This window comes from Nilaparvata lugens, chromosome 7, assembly GCF_014356525.2.
Source record: "Nilaparvata lugens isolate BPH chromosome 7, ASM1435652v1, whole genome shotgun sequence".
Lineage (NCBI taxonomy): Eukaryota > Metazoa > Arthropoda > Insecta > Hemiptera > Delphacidae > Nilaparvata > Nilaparvata lugens.
In genome coordinates this window covers 28,977,656-28,998,996 of record NC_052510.1, presented here as the reverse complement: position 1 = coordinate 28,998,996, position 21,341 = coordinate 28,977,656, and the positions used below count along the sequence as shown (strand labels likewise).

At 32.8% G+C, this 21,341-nt stretch overlaps 2 protein-coding genes across 8 annotated transcripts in view; one reads left to right on the top strand and one right to left on the bottom strand.

Annotated features, from left to right (window-relative positions):
• LOC111050942 (neurobeachin-like protein 2) overlaps nucleotides 1-21,341 on the bottom strand; it is a 347,898-nt gene that overhangs the window by 242,872 nt on the left and 83,685 nt on the right. The window contains exon 36 of one of the 7 annotated variants that reach the window (XM_039432469.1): nucleotides 10,301-10,455. The exons of the other annotated variants lie outside the window; for them this stretch is intronic. Coding sequence (XP_039288403.1) covers nucleotides 10,402-10,455 — 54 coding nt within the window. The 3' untranslated portion in view covers nucleotides 10,301-10,401. Of the gene's footprint in view, nucleotides 1-10,300; nucleotides 10,456-21,341 lie in introns of those variants that run through there. 7 annotated transcript variants of the gene reach the window in all.
• LOC111050941 (alpha-protein kinase 1-like) lies at nucleotides 1,641-20,913 on the top strand. The gene is made up of 2 exons (XM_022337325.2): nucleotides 1,641-1,903; nucleotides 18,219-20,913. The coding sequence occupies exons 1-2, from the start codon at nucleotides 1,871-1,873 to the stop codon at nucleotides 19,785-19,787; spliced, it is 1,602 nt and encodes a 533-aa protein (XP_022193017.2). The 5' UTR covers nucleotides 1,641-1,870; the 3' UTR covers nucleotides 19,788-20,913.

Below are 21,341 nucleotides of genomic sequence, written 5' to 3'. Positions count from 1 at the left end.
TGGCGCTCTAAAAACTCTATAGAGTAATTATTGAACTGAATTTGAGGAATACAATAACTTTGTATTCATCATGTATTTTAGAACTTATCTGGTATGTTTATTGCGTAATGTATTTTATTATGTACTGTACTTTAGAACTTGACTGATATTTTTATTTTGATGGAGATACTATTTATTAACAATGCAATATAATATTGCAATGCACTCTTGAGCTGTTAGAAAAATGAAGTAAACCCAAATGCCTACAGCTCGCCTTTCATTCAAACCCTGAAACTAATCGAGTTGAAAATTATTTTATCAAAATTTTGAAAAAAATGTGAGGTTCCCATCATCCATACATTGTTTAAATTGATATTCAAATTCAAAATATTTTATTCCACACTCATAAATACATATACGTACATGAATCAAACAAAGCTCAACATGACAATACAATACAACCAAAGTGTAATAATAATAAACGGTAAGTGAAAAAACCACTGGCATAAGATGACTCTTGTTCGCCAGTGGGAGTAGGAGATGAAATTATAATACGCTTAACCTGATTTAAATTGATTTAGCACAGAAGCAAATATTTTTACAGAATAGTAAATTCTGAAACGAGGAATCGAAACAGAATTCACAACAAAAAAAAATTAAAAAATTCTCTCGAGTATCTTAATATACTATATAACTATGGTACTCTCTTATTCATATAGTGATCCATAAATACAGTGTAAACAGGGTATATAGAACGCATTTCATGGTAAATGGGAAGAGGGAAAATCATAATATTCTTATAAAAACAAAAAAAATTCACAAAATATTAAATTGAAAATAAAAAATTCTGGCAAATCGTAATTCCCATACGAAAAAAATAACAAATATTCAAATTGGAATAAAAATTCTGGCAAATCGTAATACTTCTACGAAGAAAAAAAACAAAATATATTGGAAAAAAAAATCTTGGCAAATCGCAATTCCTATACGAAAAAAATCACAAAATATTCAAATCAAAATAAAAATTCTGGCAAATCCAATCTCTTATGTTATTGGGGACAGTTTTGATACATGGAAATTCAATGAGATCTGAAGGTAATTTATTGATTATTTTTGGTGCTATATAAATAAGCTGCTTACGGATGATTGTCAGATCTGAGTCATAACATTTATATTTATTTATATTGTATCTGGTTCGTTGATGTTCGTTATTTATTTTAAAAAATATATTTTTGTTACTCTGAAAGTATTTAAAGACGTTCAATACATACAGCTGGCGGATTGTCATCACTTTAATTTCATTGAAGGCTTGTATAGAAGGGTATATCATGGGTCTATTTAGTATTGTTTTTATAATCATTTTTATGAAAATATATGATAGGAAATCTTTGCAAATCCATACCTTGACTTTCAAATACCTACAAGTGACATTCCATTCACAGCCTACAATTTAGAAGAACAATACCCTATTCTCACTGAAATATACTCAACTCTAATAATAATACTCAAGAGATCGGAATGCAGCCCAAGATAAGAAACGAACTTGGAAGAGAAATTTTCAGCCTGCAAGTTTTGGCTGATGCAAACCCGCCATACAGCAGTAGGCAGATCGGTGCCGGTGCAGCGACTGGAGAAAAGAGGAAGGAAGAAGGAGAAGAAGGATGAACGGAAGAAGGTGGAATGTGGGACACGGAGAAGACTATAAGAGAGAGCAGAGTACCCGGCCATCGTCCAGTCTTCATGTTCGGTGTGGTGGATTAAAGCGACGCACATGTGATTCGTTTTTATAGTCTTTTTTCGGTTGTTCAACTTCGATCCAACTAGGACTAGGACTAGGATAGCTGAGGATAGCTGAGGACCCCGCCTGGATTGGAATATTGTGGCATTCAAAATGCAGCTGCGGTTTCATCTGATAGCTAGTGTTGTGAGTTGCAGTTCATTAATTAGTGCTATAGATATAAATTTTGGTGCTAAATGTGCTAGTTTGTAAATAAACTCTCAAGATACAAATTGACCGAACAAACCCAACAAATTCAAAGCTAAAAATTGTTTCTTTGAAGGCTTTAGAGCCCTCAAATGATTAAAATTAAAAAATGACACGATGAAAGAAAAATTAAGTGCCCTTGATCTATAGAAGAATAAAATATCTAACATGTCTAGCTCTAGAAAATCTAAGTAGTTTAGAATCATCAAAATAGATACACTTAAAAATGAATCATTATAATTTTTATCACACACAAATCAAAGTTAAGATTAAATATGAACTATTGATGCCTGCCGTTCAAGTAAATCACAAATTTGACTAATATAATACATATATTGAAACAAAAATTACCTCTGGTAGAATCTTTCCTCCAAAACTGAATTCTTGTTTAGTAGACAGATTCTGAAACTTCTGAGGCTTTTTCTTTTTATAAGCAACAGGATCTTTGAGAGAGCATTGTTATCAATGCTAAAATTATAAGTAGTCACTAATTGGGAATTACTATTAGACAAAAACAAATAAGTATTCTAAGCGACAACAGTGATCAAATGTATGATGATTATTTTATTTGGTGCATCGTGCATGTGCGAATTTATGAATAATCCAATATCTATGGTGATCTATGTTGGCTTACTTACTTATATCTATAATATGGAGTAATGATTTGGGATACCAATCACAATAGGTTATTTATTTCGAAAAATACTCGATACTCATCATGTGAGGCCTATATGCAATTAGTTTCCTATTACTTGAAAATTGAACATTTGCATAATATGTTGTAAATGAGAAATAAATCATCTAACTGTAAAGAATCTAGTTGAAATTACAAAAATCAGCAACAATAACATATTAATCTCTACTGAATTTCATAATATGTAAACTAATATATTTATATATTTATTATAATATATTATATTTATAATATATGATAAATATATTATTGTAGCTGAATTTTTGTAATCTCAACTAGATTCTTTACAGTGTTACAGTATTTATTTTTCATTTTTAGCATATTTTCAAATATAATGTTTGTACTAAATAGAGGGTTATAGATGGTGAATGGGGTTGAATTGTAAATAAGTGAACAGGGCAGTTGCATTTCAAGTCTCCTGTTAGGATAAATCATATTTATGATCATGATAACGATTTGTATATTATGGAATGTAAAATAAATTAATACAGTGAGAACAATAATTCATTACAAATTATTTATCGTATTAATAATGGATCAAGTTATGGATTTATTCTACACATAAAATATATTCAATTTATGCATGAAAGGTTACTTGAAGAGGCAATAAAGATCATCCAAGTTCACGACCACATTGGGGTCAAAACTTTCGCGTTCGTGAACGACTAATCTGGAATTCAAAACTATTAATGCTTTAGGAAAGGGTAAGAGTAAACTAGATGCAGTTCGACGAGTATGCTAATGAACCTAGACAAGATAGTTTAATAGCTTTCCACCTGTAGACCTCTGAGGTGCATGCAATGGACAGCATCTTTCAATATTCACTGGATGAAACCAAACAACTTATAGGCCAAGATTATTCTGATTGAGTATGCTAATCGTTCGACAATTTAAATTTCTCTCTAACCTCTACACATGCCTGTAAGTGTGATTACAATTATCTTCAAGCGGTTTTTGAAAGTGATGGATTAGTGCTTTTAGAAATTAATGATAAACATTACTCAAAAAATGCAGTAACATCTTCTGATATGTTGAGCCATTAAAACAAGAACTATTTTCCCACGAGTTGACTAGATTGAAAAACACTGTTACAATTTTATTATTTAAATTAGAGGAAATTTACGACTATAATTTTGGATTATTGAAAGTGTTTCGTAAGCAATTTGATATCAAAATAAAACTATCTACTTTCTAAGTATTCCAAAGTGAACTATACTGTAGATCAATTAGAGCTCAAACTACTTCTAAAGAATATGGAATTGAGGGTGGAAAATAGAAAATACGGTACTCTGAAATGAGTTGAAAGATTTAGATATAGTTTTCGATTAGTCTCGCTGGACTTCAATTTCAAAAATCTCTATGGATTACTGGAAGATCAATTTGAAAAAGTAACATTCTAATCTGTTTAGTATTAGTAGAATATCATCATTATAATTCACCCTATTAGTCCATAAAATTCAAAAATTGATGGTAGGCCTACTTTTAATAGCATAGTAGCTGAAACATTCCAATGATCAATTATGGATTTCAAATATTTAACAGATAAATTTTGATCCCCTTTATCCCAGAAACTATAAGATGCGATGCGACCTAATCTGTTAGTAGAATTGGTAAAATGCCATCATATAATTCACCCTTACTAGTCCATAAAATTCAAAAATTGATAGTAGGCCTACTTTTCATAAACATAGCAGCTGAAATCCATGTTCAATCCATGATCAAAAATGGATTTCAAATATTCAACAGATAAATTTTGATCCCCTTTTTCCCAGAAACTATAAGATGAGACATGAGAATAGCTTATTTCTCTACATAATGATTGAAAGTGATCCCAAATTATAACAAGATCCATAACATTGATTTTCAAAATTCAAATTCATTATATTGCCTCAAAATAATACACAATATTATTTAAAAGGAATCACTTAAAAGTACAAAAAAATATTATTAAATTTCTTAAGAATAATTGGCCGTTACCAGCAAAACCTTATTGGTTTGTGTGCTGGCGACAAGAATCAATTGAAGATGTCAATAAATGAATTTCTATTTCTATCATCCTACAAGAGTACAATCTTTGATAAATAATATATTGTCATAATAATTAATGTGTTTGCTGGAATGGGGAGAATGTAAGGATGCGATATTCTTAGGGTTTAAAATAGACCAATCAGGAAATTCTGCAAGAGTCGTAAAGTGATAAAAATAAAAATTCCAATACACTAACATTCCAATCCATAATTGGTTATGCAGTGATAAAAAGCGTGTGGCATTATAAAATAGCTTCATACGAAGAAAGTTTAGTGGAAAGAAAATACACGTATAATTATTCAGTGATGAGAAATGAGAGAGGTGTACTCAAATTGAAGGCAATGAGACAAGTGACCGGCCGGATGGCGATTAGAAGGCATCTTGGCCTTGGTCAAGGTAAATGTGTCGCATGCCGCACGTCATGTTTCACGGCATATCACACAGTAGGCCTATACTACAACAGATCAACTCAACAGTCTCGTGTCTAAAAAGGGATTACTCGAATAGTTATGTTTGGCAGTCCTCAATTGAAATTTATGGAAGTTTTTGAGCTGTAGTTTACAATAGAGTTAGAAGGACCGCTTCAAACATCAAACGATATGGAGAGCCTTGAAAGAATTTTGATTATTTTAGTGGGAAGTAAGTTGAGTCTTCTCATTGATGACCATCCATAATCACCGAATAAATCACATCATCCATTGATACTGGTATTTATTTATATAATCAAGTAAACTACTGAGGAGGGATAAATATTTTGATCCGTTTTGAACTATTTCGAAGACACTACAGTCTAATTTTTTAATATTAGTTATTAAAACTAGTACTCACAAGGAGCGCTTTCGAATTTTTTAAAAGCGCTGCATGTGAGTACTAGTTTCAATAACTAATATTAAAAAATTAGACTGTAGTGTCTTCGAAATAGTTCAAAACGGATTATTACTTGCAGTTCGTCATGGATAGTGGAATAGATAAATATTTTTGAATCAATTCATATAGAAATAATTACATAGTATCTTTTTAAGTTTTTTTCTGAGCCTTTGTGATTTTTTATAATAGGTATAATACTTTCTTTAGCATTATTAAATTGAAATTATATATTGCTTCGTACTTGACCGGAATTGAAGCAGAATAAGTGAACTGCAACTCACTGCCAACACACAAGGAATCTTATGTTGGCAGTGCCAAATATTACAGTGATAATTATTGTTATACTCAAGTTACAATCAATGCCTATTTGTATTGTATACTCTGGCAATTATATTGTAAAAATATGTATATGTGGTTTTTAGCAATAAATACAATTCTATATAGAAAAAGGATACTATGTAATTATTTCTATATGAATTAACAATTCAAATAGCCCTATTAAAATATTTCATTCTGGATCAAGTTTCTTTCAATTTATAATGTTCAAGATGTAATGCTATCCCCTATGAAAACTATGACCATAATAGGAATAAGAGGAAATTCCAATTCATTTGAAATACAATAATTTACAATATTCGAAAGTGACCATAATGTCTGAATAAAATCATATGCACTGAAGAAAGTTCAATCAATTGGTACACACTATTAATATCAAGTACGACACACAATCTTCTTAGAACGACTACAGAATAAATGGGAAATAGAAATATTCATTGAATTGATTGACACAGAGGATGATTGGTAGTTTAACATACTAATTGATGGTAGTAGTGAGGGATGAGAATTTAAATGAAGATTTTTAAGGGAATCTAATTACATGAATCCGAGCAAGTGATGAGTAGAGAATTCTGAAGATTGATTGGAGTAATCAGAAAATATTGATTGCTAATTAGCTAGTTCCATTAGTACTTATTTGAAGAAGCAATGAATGATATAATATTATGCGAGAATCATAGGTAAGTTGTCCTTCCAAGTTATAAATAAATGAGTTCATAAGTATCATCGTCATTTGAGCTGAAACTGAAACTGAATTACTGAAGCATCGACACTTGTTTTGTGCAAATAGAACTGTAGAAAACTATAAAATATTGTGTTTCACTAGGAAAAATTTTCAATATCTCTGACAACAATCTTAAACTGATATATTTAATTATTTAACGAAAATATGGTTTTCCTCAAACGGAAGAGCACACAACAGAGAACATAACCTTCATCAAGCTTGATGCAACATTGATATCTTATCTCATTTGAAACAACTTTTTCTGAATTATCGTTAATGCTGTTTTTCAATTTTCATTAAAGAAATACATTTTGAAAAGATAATCTGAAGAGGGATTTTGGTTCAATTTTTAAGCCTGTATTGGGTGGAGAAGTAAAAAGTGAAATTCGTTGGATAATGCACCGGTTTATGTAAATTATTAATTTATTCCTACACTGGGTGGAGAAGGAAAAAAGTGAAATTAGTTGGCTGATGCACTAAGAAATGAAAATTATAATAATGTACGGGGTAACGGCAAATAAGAGGCATTGGTCGACTGTTAGTACTCAGCAATTTTGCAAGCAACGAAAATTTCACAATCACTTGACAAGGAGATCATCTTGGTCATTTTCGACAGAAGAATTATCGCCACAAACATAAAAAGCGAAAACAATGACTGGCAGGAAAAAGAATGACTTTCATGAGACGCGCCGTCATGAGTCCGAGAGAAAAGCAGACAGAAAACTTGATTAACCTTTCAGATGTTATGAATGCCAGAACGCCAGCAGACAACATCATATTAATGACTTTTTGAATATCAACCAGTAGGATGAGCCCGATTTCTTCAAAATAATTTTGTTGGCTGCTACTGTGGGTGATTCATTATGGAAAGCACATTATAAGAAAGCAGATAAATATAACAAACTATTGAAAAACAAAGAAAATTAGATGTATTAAAATGTCTAATCATCATCTTCATCATCATTTACATCGCCCTCGCTATAAAATCTAGGAATTATGTACGAGTAGTAAGTTATATCCTAATCAAGATTTCTGTGAAGATTGGAAAATGTTCATCAAAAATAATTATATATTCAAGAAATTAATAATTTTAAGAATATTTTTATTTTATTCAAAATGTTTCCAACATGTTTTTATGGATTAAAAATAAACACATTTAAAAGGGACTGGAAATTTCATGAAAATGTATAGTTGATCGTAATTGGTATAAATGTTTATCAAGAAAAGCGAAAAACAAGATAAATATCGAAACTTTTCCACATGCCTGATTGTTGACAATGATTGGTCATGACATATTTAAACGAATCCCAACTATATCTCGACATTTGATTAAGCCCCTATTCAGGCGATGACAAGATCAAGTCATAACCTTGTGTTGTTTGATGTTTTTCTATCTTCCCAATTACTGAGTGTTTGAAAATCTTTGGATGAGAAAATAGTCAAATAGAATAAACTCATCGCTTCATTGGAATTTAAATTATAAAGGGTTAGAACCATGGTGAACGAACATCGTTGAACAAAACGATCGTGAGAACTTTCAAGATATCCATCAGTATCCTTTTCTTTGAGCTGTCATTAGAAGCCTATGAACTAGACAGAAACGGCTAGCGCCAGGATATTACAGAGCAGTTGTGGAATAAACTCACGCTTCACGTGGATAATAACAGATTATCACCAGCAGGAAAAAACTATCCGAGATTAAACATTGTCGACGACGCGCACTTTCATTCATGTCCGTCTTTATAGTTCTTGGGTTCTTCAGTCACTACATTCCATTCGTAAATTCAGCGAAAGTTCCTATGTTAAAAGCAATTTTGACCGTTTTCTCTTTTCTCCGAGACAATGGCATTGCATAAAATAATGATAGAACTTGTAATAAATTATAGTAGATGAGGGAATGTGTATTTGGTAGAGTGAATGACGTTAAATCATATAGCATTTCTTTCAACTGTCTACTCTGACTATCGATTCTGTAGTCATGTCAGAGGCCCTGAAATTGATCAGTTGCGACCTGAAAACTCTGACACCAGACCTGAGCCAGCCAGGTCACTCGATATTATTATTATTATTATTATCGATTCTGTAAAGACTCCTTCTACTTATCCTGATATACCACCAACCACCATTTGATCCTGCATATTTTATTCCGTTGCACCTGAACTATCAACAAATCTAATTGGAATAAGAATGAATTGAAAAACACTGCTTTGAATTTTGAGTCAAATCAGATTTTAAATAAATTATTATATTCGATGATTGCTTTTAAATTTGGTTTTATTGATTTTCAGTAATGATAGACTGAAAAATCTGTGTTACACGTAATTTGCGTTGAATTGATAAGAGACATATTTTATGATGTTTATGAAACTAGTAATATATCCTCTTCAATGTTTGTTCAAAAGTGATTAGTAATATATCACTAAATACTATCAACCAAATAATTTTTTGGATTAACTTGACTTCTGTAAAGATTTTATAGGGAAACAGCTGATAGTAAATTATTTTTCGACAGTTGTGTTTAATGCTTCTGTAGACGATAATTTCAAGGTTAGGCCTATAGTAAATCACTATTTAAACGTGAGAAGAATTATTATGAAGGAATTGATAGAAGTTTTTAATGTGATTAATAAAGATGACTGCGAAGAAATTTTGAAACTTGGAAAAATTGGGCAAAAACCAATCAATTCAATTTCTGGGATGATGAAGAATTTTTAAACGTTTTTGCTTGAGCAAAGCAACTGTCAATTTAGTATTTGACTAAATAAACCACTTGAAATAAATAAGACAATTTTTAACAGTGGTCTTTTATTAGAAAGTATGTATTCCTACAGGTACCTTGAAAAGTGACAATTTCTGCACTGATTGCAGGCTGCAAAGAATCACTTTTCCGCTCTAGTGCGCAAAATATTACTTTGCATACTCCAGATTTGCAGCATGACAATGCAAAATAGTTAGTAGGTTATATGGAGCACCAGTGCAGGAAAATCAAAATTAAGTTGGTAACACTGACTGTGGTATAGTGAGATCCACTTTATAATATGGCATTGAAGAACGGCGTTGCCTATTTATTATGTGCCTTGATTAATTTAATTATTATTCAATTTAAAATAAATTTAGGTTTTTATTAATAATAAAATTACACAGAAAATCATCTGTCGAATTTCAGGAAATTTTACCCATAATTACCCACTTTTCATATTCAATGGTAACTGTAGGAAAAATTTAATGAGATGCACAAAGTTCGTTTGCTGCACTCAAGAAACCATTATTCCGCACTCGCCTAAGGCTCGTACGTAAACGTTTCTTTCGGTGCAGCAAACTGTCACTTTGCGCACTAGTTGCACAAATATATTCTTTGGTGCCAACTAAATATAAGTTTGTATTTAACAGAAATATAGCATTTTATCATTTTTTGAAGAATTTCTTGATTGCTTTTCTCTTTAATTACCGTAAAGCTTACAGCTCTGTGGATTTTGAATGACGAAATAGTAGCTATATAACCTCAATTTACTGATGGGTTGTAAACAAATAACAAATTCCCTGTAAAAATCAGCCTTCTTGATATTATAAACAATGACATTCTATTACCAACTTAACGCTAAACTAGTAACTTAAACTGGATTAATAAATGCACTGAGAAAACCGATTTAAGTTTTAACTTCCAGATTAACTTAAACTCGATTAACTTAATCTATACTGTGCAAATGGCCCTTAGTATATTAATTGATGAGTTGAGAAACGTTGAAAATTGATAAACTCTATCAAATAGAAAGGAAAGAGGAAATATATCTACTCACACTCTAGTTTATGGCCGATTATGATCTGATTACTGGTCGGTCTTACCTGTAAAATAGGCAGAATTTAGAAATGGCATTTTACAAGGATGTAATTGAGAGCTATTAGAAATATAATTTTGAAGAGAATATTGTATTTACTATAATATAATCATATTCAGAGTATTGACTTGTTTTTTTCTACTTTTTAATACACTTTGTCTGCTCTCTCTCTCTCTCTCTCTCTCTCTCTCTCTCTCTCTCTCTCTCTCTCTCTCTCTCTCTCTCTCTCTCTCTCTCTCTCTCTCTCAAGAAATAAGGTTTAAAAATTATATACAAGAATAAGTTAAAAAACTAAAACAACAAAATTATAGGCTAAATTATAAAACCAATTATAGAGTCGCTTTGTATAACTTCCCAAAAATGTAGAAAATAGTAGAGCATCAATAACATAAAGTTTCTCAATAAACTTTCGTAGTTAAATCATAATTATTGCTTATAGCAGCTATGTAGGTTTTTCCACCGTGAAATCTTTCTGTGGAAGGGTTGCCTTAAAAAAATCAAACTCGAATGAACCTTTCTGTGATAATTATTATTCATTTATTACAATTACTGTAATACATCTACCGTAGAAATTTAATTCTCAAGATTCCATACACATGAAAATTTCACATAAATTAGAGCAAGATGAAAATAACTTTCTACGTTCAGACAATACTGGAAGCATGCACTTATGTGACACCGACGCATGAAAAATATGGAGCAAAGAAAGACGGCGAATTACGCAATAGCGCGCATTTAGAAGCGGAGCTAGTTTAGGTAACGAGTTCCCTTTCATTGTTCATAAGATGCTCTCACTCAACAACACATTTTTCCTCACTAGAACTGAAACACATCTTAAAAGAACGCATCCTTCCTAATTACTCAAATCATCAATTAAATTGAATCTTAGAACAATTGGTAGTGATGATGCACCTTCACTGTTTCATAGTCTGATGAGCAACTTAGTTGCATTTTATGCAGAGCACGAGCAATTAGACACTTCTTGTTGTTACTGATGAACGATTAACTCTTGTTTTCACTTTCAGACAACTGGATGTCCACAAAAGTAACACAATTCAGTGATTAGTGCATCTTCTTCAACTAATTGCCGCTTCAGGTTCACTTTTTCTCGCCTGTTGAGCAACTAAATGAACACAACAAAATGAGAGAGTGACGAGATTCATTCAATAGTAAATTGAGCACACAAAATGCTCAAAACGAAGGTAGAAGCATCAGAGCGTGGAAAGAAGAGGAGGATGAGACAGGCTGATGAAAATGGTTAGAGAAACACAGCGATAGTGGAGGGATACGAGGGCAGAGAGACAGAGATGGATGGATTAATGAAAATAAAGAGAGTAAAACAGAGGGATAGTGGGAGGTAGATTCGAAGAGGGACATAAAGATATACTCAAAATCCAAAAGTACAAGTATCAGGCAGAAGAAAGATAGAAGGAGGATGAGGATGAGATGAACGGATAAAAATAAGTGAAGAGTGGAACAGAGCTATAGTGGACCGTTTCGAACCTTCCAACTTCAACCGAAGGAGAAGCAAGACGAACTCCAAAGTCTAACTCAAAACATATGTTGAAGCAACAGACCGAAGAAAGAAAAGAAAAGGCTGAGACGAACTGATAAGTGGAGAGAGAATCAGAGAGATATTGAAGAGAGATTGAGTGAGTAGGTGAACAAGATGTTTACCGAAATTGAGCGGCAAGGTAGTGAGTCAAAAGTGAAAACTGAAAGATAATGGAGGATGAATGAATCATTTAGATCAGTGATCATACATACGCACACACTCGCGCGCACATTTAGCAGGTGAGCAAAAGTGAAATGTGCGAAGATCAACAAATAGATCTCTGTCTGATGTGTTGACGCCAATCAAAAATCTAGACCAGCAGAAGAACATGATGGAGACGCCAACAGAGGATTTGTGGCCTGATAGCATCCTCCTCCAAATAAGAAGGTCACTTGGTGTAAAGTGAAAACGTTCATGTGATTAATGGCCTGCTGAACATTGGGCATGTACACGCAATTACAATTGTACAGACAGCAGTAATTAATCAGTTATGTTGGTTTGCGAGAGTGAATCATCATGCTGCATGATGCAGGCGGACACCTATTAATCAGATGTCTGTCTGTCTCGGCAGATGGTGCTCATTCATGCCATTCCTGCCTGCTCTACATACTTGTTAATATTCTTCAGCTGGAATAACCAAAGACTAGAATAAAATAGTTGGTTGGAATTTAATAAGTATTATATACCTTCTATAATAATATACGGAGTGAATCATATGTATGGGAGCCCTAAAATAAGTGGGAGACTATTATAGATATAATACTGTAACTTTCAGGATAAGTGATTGATCGAATACTCACTCTACCTTTTGACGTACAACTAAATTTCAATCCCTCCTAAGGTGATGACTTGGGGGTTGTAACTCGACTATTTTAAATGTGAACACCCATTGGGTGGCACATCATTTTATAGGCCTTTTTGAAACAAGAAAGATGGCATCAATAAAAATGTTATATGATACTTACACCCAAAATGGCGTCTGACTGAAGTTTTAGTTTTTAAAGAAATGAGGGGTTGTAACTTGAATATTTTCAATGTAAACACCCATTGTGTGGCACATCATTTTAAAGGCATTCTTAAAAAAAGAAAGATGGCATTTATAAAAATGTTCTATTATACTTATAAAGTAATGAAACTTGAAACAACACTTTTTTGAATGAATAACGAAATACATAAAAATCTGGTTATTTATTTCGTAATCTGTTTACTACTATTTACATTTTTCATTTTAAAAGATGCTCGAAATGCCCTCCTTCTCTCGTTTGACTGTGTGCCAGTCTGTCATGTATGTAAATAAAAAGTAAATAGTAGTATGTGAAATGTAAATAATAGTAGTAAAGAGATTTCAAAATAAATAACGAGTTTATTTCGTTATTCATTCAAGAAAAGTTTCATCACTTTATCAATAATTATTTCTTTAAGAACTAAAACTTCGGTCAGCCGCCATTTTTTATAAAGTATCATAGAACATTTTTATTGATACCATCTTTCTTGTTATAAAAAGACCTTACGAATGATGTGCCATACAATTGGTGTTTACGTTAAAAATATTCGAGTTACAACCCCTCATTTATTCAACTAAAACCTCAACCAGCCGTCATTTTAGATAATATGTAACTATAATAGAACATTCTTCTTAATGCCATCTTTCTTGTTTTAAAAAGGCCTTTATAATGATGTACCACACAATGAGTGTTTACATTTAAAATATTCGAGTTACAAAACCCAAGTCACCCCCTTATGAGGGGTTGAAATTCAGTTGCAGGTCAAAAGGTAGAGTATTCGACCAATAACTCATCCTGATAGTTACAGTAGGTATTATATCTATAACAGTCTCCAACTTATTAATAATAATTTCTCTGATTACTAATGAATTGCAACCAGAGGAGTTTATTGACAAAACATATACATATTTGTTATAAATTATACATACAAAATTGCTAATACTAAACTTAGTTCTAATTATGATACCCCACTATAATATGTGTCGAGGTGATCATAATATTATTTTCTAAAAAATGTATAAAAATGTAATCAGTAATTTTAGTTATAAAGGTTTGTTATTTATTAAAGGTAGAATAAAAAGAAGACAGTAGTTCATTCTATATCCTATTTACAATGAGCTCCTCGGTCTGGTAAATGCCAGTATCATATAACCAATTTCGTACTGCTCTTTTAAATCTATTTATATTTATTTCGTACTTTGCGATCTGCGGGATTTTATTGTAAATTCTAGGACCTAAATATTGTACCGATCTCTGACCAAAAGCTGTGTTCATTCTGGGAACGAGAAGAAAATTCAGATTTCTAATTCGGTGTTGTGGCTATGGAAAATTAAATCGATAAAATTTGTATTCTTCTTAATATAAATTACTAAAACTAATACATATAAATGTCTGACGCTGAGAACTCTACTTTCGGTGAACAATTCACTTGTTGGAAAACGGTTGTTTCTGTTTGTCATAACCTTAAGAATACGTTTCTGAGCTTTAAAAATAGAATCTATTAAGTTGTAATTTGCTGCACCCCAAACCAACAGTCCATATCTCAACAGTGATTCTACAAGTGAGAAATATACTATTCTAATCATATCTTTACTAATTATATGACGAAGCTGGTAGAACTTATAAATGAGCTTATTTCTTATTTTCTTAGTTGTGTACGATATATGCTCATCCCATTTCAATCGATCATCTACAATTATTATACCTAGATATTTAATACTATCAGAGCGCCTAATGAGAGGACAATCACAGTTTCGATTCTCCCCTTTACAATAATGGAGCTTCATCAATATTGGAGCTTTACAATAATGGAGCTTCACTATTGGAGGGTTCTCATACATATGACTCACTCTGTATAATAATAATAATATAATTATTATTATTAAGGTATGCAAAGTAACATTTTATTTACTTCATGGAATTCTAAAAGGATGATTTAACATGATATAGTTTTGGATTTTGGAAAATGGTTAAGAATGAAAACCAAAACTAGGTTTTTATGCTTCAGCTTTCTTTACAATAGTGCCGATATTTGTTCGCTAAGAAGAAATATTGTTAGAAAGTTGGAAACATTCTACTGTACACTCTAATACCTTCAGGTAATGAGAAAGCATCCAATCAGGCCAAGGCAACAAATTGATTTTTTTTAATAAGTACAACTTCCAATAACTTTTGAAAATTCAATTCAAAACAAGAAAAACTAGTTAAAATTGTCTGCAATTTATAAGAGTAGGGCATCATTTCATGAAATATATCAGTCCACAATTTGAGTTCACGGGAGCAATTTTTCCAAAACTAGTTCTACCTACTTCCTGTCTTTTTAGAGGTACTAACAACTCATCTACAACATCTTGGAAATTGAGAATAATACTGAAACAATTTGAAACATAAACAAAGTTGAAAACTAATTTTTTCTATAAGCCTGCATTATCTGTAAACCTGACTGACTCAACAACGACCTAATCACATCACCAATTTTCTTTTAATAATGTTCAATTTCAAGTAATCTTCATGTATGATAAGGGAGTTTCAAGTGATACAATCACAATTGATACATTGAACAATTACAATTATTCCAAAATTAGATGTGTTTTTTCAAAAACATTTTTAATACCGGTATAATTGAGTAACCTAAATACTTGATACTGTGAATAACAGGAAAACTATTTATTGATGCACTCTCGTAAGTTGGTCATGCAGCGGTTCGGTAATGAGTGATATTTTCACTAAGTTCTAGATTTTAATTAGCTTTGGCGTTAATAATCCTTCATGCTCAGTGAAACCTGCACACATTAAGCGTGGTGTGCTTTCTCTAGCGGATGAGCAATAAGCCAATAGGTTACCGAGTAGGTAAACAAGTCTTGGAAGTGATTAAGGTGGTCGAAACAAGTTGCACAGTCTAAATATAGCCAACCAGTGATCGTAGCTAGTGAAGGGTGGCAGGGTGTCCACTCCAAGTGCAAGGTCAAGCATGTTGCCTACCACTGACCTTTACTTGAATGAAAAGTTTTTGACAGATAAGTTCCGCTAAATCTCCAGGTGACCCACTAACAGAGTGTGTGCATCACACGAGGCTTCCTTATCAGACATGAACAGTACTTGACTATCATCAAATAAAACATTTATTCTTTATCAGGGAAATAAAGTACTTGATTCATGTTTTATGGATGAAACATTTGCATCAAATGATGTGGATTTAAGAGAAATTCAAGTTGACAATGAGAAGAAATGTTAATGGAAAGTGTTACATGTCACACTTTGATTGAAATGAAAGATTATTCGCGTTTTATAGCCTTCATAACTTTCTGATTAAATAAAGCACTATGATAAGGCCCAAGAAGATTGAGAGGATTGAAATGGGAAAACAATAGTGAAACTTGTATAAATAGAACCGGAAATCTATGGGAGTATGAATATAGAAACTTGCAGATGTTCATTATTAAATAGTTTGATTTCAAAATTGGATATAAAAACCGAAGATTATAGGAAATAGAAGGCAATTCCTAGTTGGAATAAAAGAGTTGAAAAATATTTTTATATTAATTTTCTGTTAATAAGAATTTCAAGATTTTGAAGTAGTTTCCATATAATTTATAATATTATATGTTTTTTTATTATCAGTCAAAATTCTCATTTCGGAATACTAGTCATCCGGTCATTCTTGATTCAAGCAAAATATTGTTGTTTTTTTAAACAGTAGGTTTAACATGTATTCTGTTAGGAAGAGTGTCTAAGTAATTTAACTTGGAATTTAATAAGTTTGCTAGTTAATTTTATTTCCCCCACAAAAAACCTGGGATATTTTAAACATTATGGAATCATCCAATTAAAATCCTTTAGATATCAAATAATTTACTGAGAAACAACAAGTTACTGAAAATTCAAACAAGTTGAATTTAAAAATCATATCTCCTTTAATATGAATCTAAAAATCATAGAAAATTAAACACTCTACCATCAGTAACTAAGTAGACAAGAAGAAAATGGTAGGTAGAATAAGAGACAACACATAATTTCATTGACACAATGGACTGGATTTCCGAAAACAGCAACCAGTTTGAAAGATTACGAACGGAAATGCCAAATCCATACAATTTGGGGATGACATGTTTGGGAAAGCAGTTATTTGTAAAGTAGTAATAGAATACGTGTAGGACATAACGTGTCACAGGAATGCTGTTTATCGAGATTTTTGTGCCACATTCTTCCCGGTCATACAGCAGGTCAGTAATTTGCATCAGTTGGATGATTTGTGAGTTTGTTAGTTGGCTTCTTACCCCACTTCCAGTCGTATTTAGGTCATACATTGACGTATTTAATGCGGGTATACTTGTTAAAAACAAATTAATAAAAATCTCTTTTTAATGAGTTGTTTTAGTATTTCTATAATGCAGTGGAAACAAGTTGTAATAGTGGAGAACCTTCGAGAAAAATAAAACAAGATAGTAGGAAACAGTATGGAATACGTCTTCAATTACTTGAATGAAACTTTGAGGGCATTTGCCACAGATAAAACTTTATTATGATATAATAAAGAATGAAATTTAATTTATAATATTGTCTTGATATATGAGATAATATTAAAAATAATAATCAATTGTAGGCTCAACAGTAAAGCAATTTGTGAATTTAAGTTTCAATTATATATTCTGGAATTTCTAAACTCGTTTTCCGAATTCATTACTATTGAATGATTAAAATACTTATGGCATGGGACATCATATACACTGATACACTTTACCTATAAGAATTATATTTTCTCTAGCATTGTTGCATTATCAAGGATTTTATTTTCAAATGAACAGGCTACATTGAATAATAATACAAATTTTGAAAAATAATTACAATCGTTGAAGAGAATAACCAAATTAAACTCACGTCTTAATTACATAACACCATACAAAAATCATTTGATCTTGCTCTCAGTTTATGGTTCGAGTTAAGTAAATTAAATTCATTTATTAATTTGAATCGACCAGTGCCAACAAACTTAGAATTATATTTTGCATACATTACCACACTGAGTTGCATTCAAGTGAGCTACAAATTTAACAAATAAGATAATTGGAATTTATATCAATTTATAAATTATTATACATTCATATTAATATGCAATTGAATGACTGCAGAATCTTATGATTCAATCATTCATGACGAATATTAAAGAATTTATCATTTTTGTTTCTAATGAAATATTTTTGTGTGTTGCAGGTTGTTGTGAGTGTGATAGCAATATCACTGGCGAACTGTGAAATAGACGACAAGGATGATCGTTCAGTGCAATCAGTGAGGGTGAAGCGGGAGCCTCCCCATGTGGTGAGGGTGCAGAGGAACCAGAGAAGGCATCGCAACGCGCCCATCTCACGCTACGGACCACCCCCGCCCAAATACGGCCCACCAAAGCAATCCTATGGACCACCACAGAGGAAGTACGGGCCACCAGGAAAACCAGCACCCAAGTACGGGCCACCGAAACCCAAATACGGGCCACCCAAGCCAAAGCCTGTTTATGGACCACCAAAGCCCAAGTACGGGCCACCCAAACATAAGCCCAAGCCCAAGTATGGACCACCCAAGCCAGTCTATGGGCCACCAAAACCTGTGTATGGACCTCCAAGGAAGGTAGGCAAGGGAGCAAGCAGACCCAAACCCAAGTATGGACCACCCAAGCCTCAGTATGGTCCACCACCTAAGCCTGTATATGGACCACCTCCAAAAACCAGTTACGGCCCACCAGCCAATTCGTACGGAGTACCTCAACACAACACATTCAATGACATCTCATTTGCTTCTGATTCGTACACGGCACCTTCATCCTCATTCAAAGGCCCCAAACCAATTCCACTCTCCAACCCAGGCACTTTTGATGCTTCATTACAACACAATAACAACAATAACAATTTCCAACAGTACAACAACAACTTCAATGTCCCAGCCACAAATTATGACCAACCTAAACAACAGCAGTCATCATATGTTATACCATCAACAAGCTATGGAGTGCCAACCAACAACTTTGTCTCACCCAACAGCTTCGCACCTCAACAACAGCAGCAACACACTCCTGGCCTTCTCGAAAACCAGCCGGCAGCAACTTCATACATGAACATTTACAAATCCCAAAACCCAACCAACTCATACGGCACACCAGTTCCCACTGATGCTTACGGTGCACCAATCTATGGGAAGAACACAGCAAACTTCGATTCATACACAGCAGCTGCCTCAAACCAACAACCATCTTACCACAGCTTGATGTCACAGCAGCAGCAGCAACAGCAGCAGCAACTCTACCAGGGAAGTCAGGACCAGGAGAACAGCGCTAGTCAGCAGAGTGTGGTGTATCAAAGGCAACAGCAGGCAGCTGATGACATCATGGTGGCTGCCACACACAGTCAGATGTATGGTGCCACACACGACCAGCAGATGGCTATGAACAAGCGAGCCAGTGTCTACTCGTACCCACTGACATCTGCAGGCGACTCCTCAGACAGCAGTTCGACCGTCATCACCTCCGACCAGAGTTCAAGCTCCTTCCAGGCCCCCAGCCAGACATTTGGGTTTGTGCCATACAGTTCTGGATCCTCACAGTACGACGACCAGAATGGAACCAATCCTCCAACAGCAACCGCTGTGCTAACTGCCAGCTACTATGACTCAGCACAGCAGCCATCAAGTTCCTCATCTATTACCACTTCACTAGCATCAGGATCATCTTCATCATCAGTAAGGTCATCAGCATCAATACGATTTCCAAGCGATTCTGAAGAGACTGTTTGAGAGTTGATATGCTCATTTGTTTTGGAAAGTCATACAATTGATTATAAATGATGGCATAAGTTGTAAAGCAATACTTGGTAGACCAATAAGTAGCATCAATATATGTTGATTAATGCATGTTGAAACTCTTCTAAACTATCATTTAAAGTATACATTTCTATGATCAAGACATTAATCAAATTGAATTGATGCAATTTATAGAGGTTTATGTAGAGCTAAAGACAATTCCAATACTTTAAATCTCCATGATGAGGAGAAAATAATTGGTAGTATAGATCAGAAGACTTGAAAGATCAATACAGTACTAGCGTTATTTTCAAGAAGGAAAACGTTTTCAAAGCTTACGATGCCAGTATATATGAAACCATTATCGCTCAAGTTAAAATAACTGTTGAACTTGCAGTGATTAATTTATTTATTCCTAGCTAATTATAATCAATTAGTTGTCCATGTGCAATCAACCTTTTGTAAATAGTTTTCTACGTAATAAAGATTTCATATCCTATAAATATAAAACATCTTGAACGACTGAAAATAAAACATCAACTTACATTATTATTATTTCTTAAAAATGTATTTATCCTATGTTCAAGGTAGTTTAGCATAACGTGTGCTAGTTTGAGCAGTTCCTCTAGTTTGAGTTTTGAGGATTTTTCTGATCTCTAGGAATACCATAATACTTGTTGATAGAAGAGGATCATTCTTGAATCAGATTTTTAAATAAATTCGAATACAATAGGTTAGATGTATCAGATTACTGTACTCAGTAATTACTACTACTCTATTACAATTATTATTATTATTACTTTACAGAAATCATAAACTAATATTACACTTTTATTGAAAATTAAGGATTCAGTAAGGTAAGAGTTAAAAATCAAGTACACATTGAAGTTCATGATAAAATGAGCATTGAATAGACTATAAATTGTTTGTTTACTTTTTGGCCAATTTATATAAAAAATAATGTTAAAATAATACCAATACCGTACGAAATTGGCTTGCTACTGTCACAATACTATTTATAGAAAACGTTCAATTTGTGAACGACTGAAGTATCCTAATTTATTGTTGTTATTGAATTGTAAATATATTTGAAATGAAAAAAATTATGAAATATTTATAATGAAATGTTTGTGTTTTTCTAACCACCCAGGTCTCAACTTTACTCAATTATAATGATAACACTGGGATGTTGTCAGAAATATTACTTAGGCTATTCATTGCAAAATTACATTCATGTTTGAACGACCACCAGTGGTGTCATGTTCAGAGTCATCACACTTGGGCACACTGTTGTCACACTGAAGACTGAACATGACACCACTGGTGGTCGTTCAAACATTAATGTAATTTTACAATGAATTAGTGATATTTGTGACAACAACCCAGTGGTTGATTGTCATGGATAGATAATTATCACAACATCTCACCAATAACAGTATCTGTTCTCAATTTCAAATTCTGTAATACCAATTTTGGGCTTACGTCGACTGGCGAATCATTATGCAATAATTGCTATATTAATTTATTCATTGAGAATGGCAAATTTAT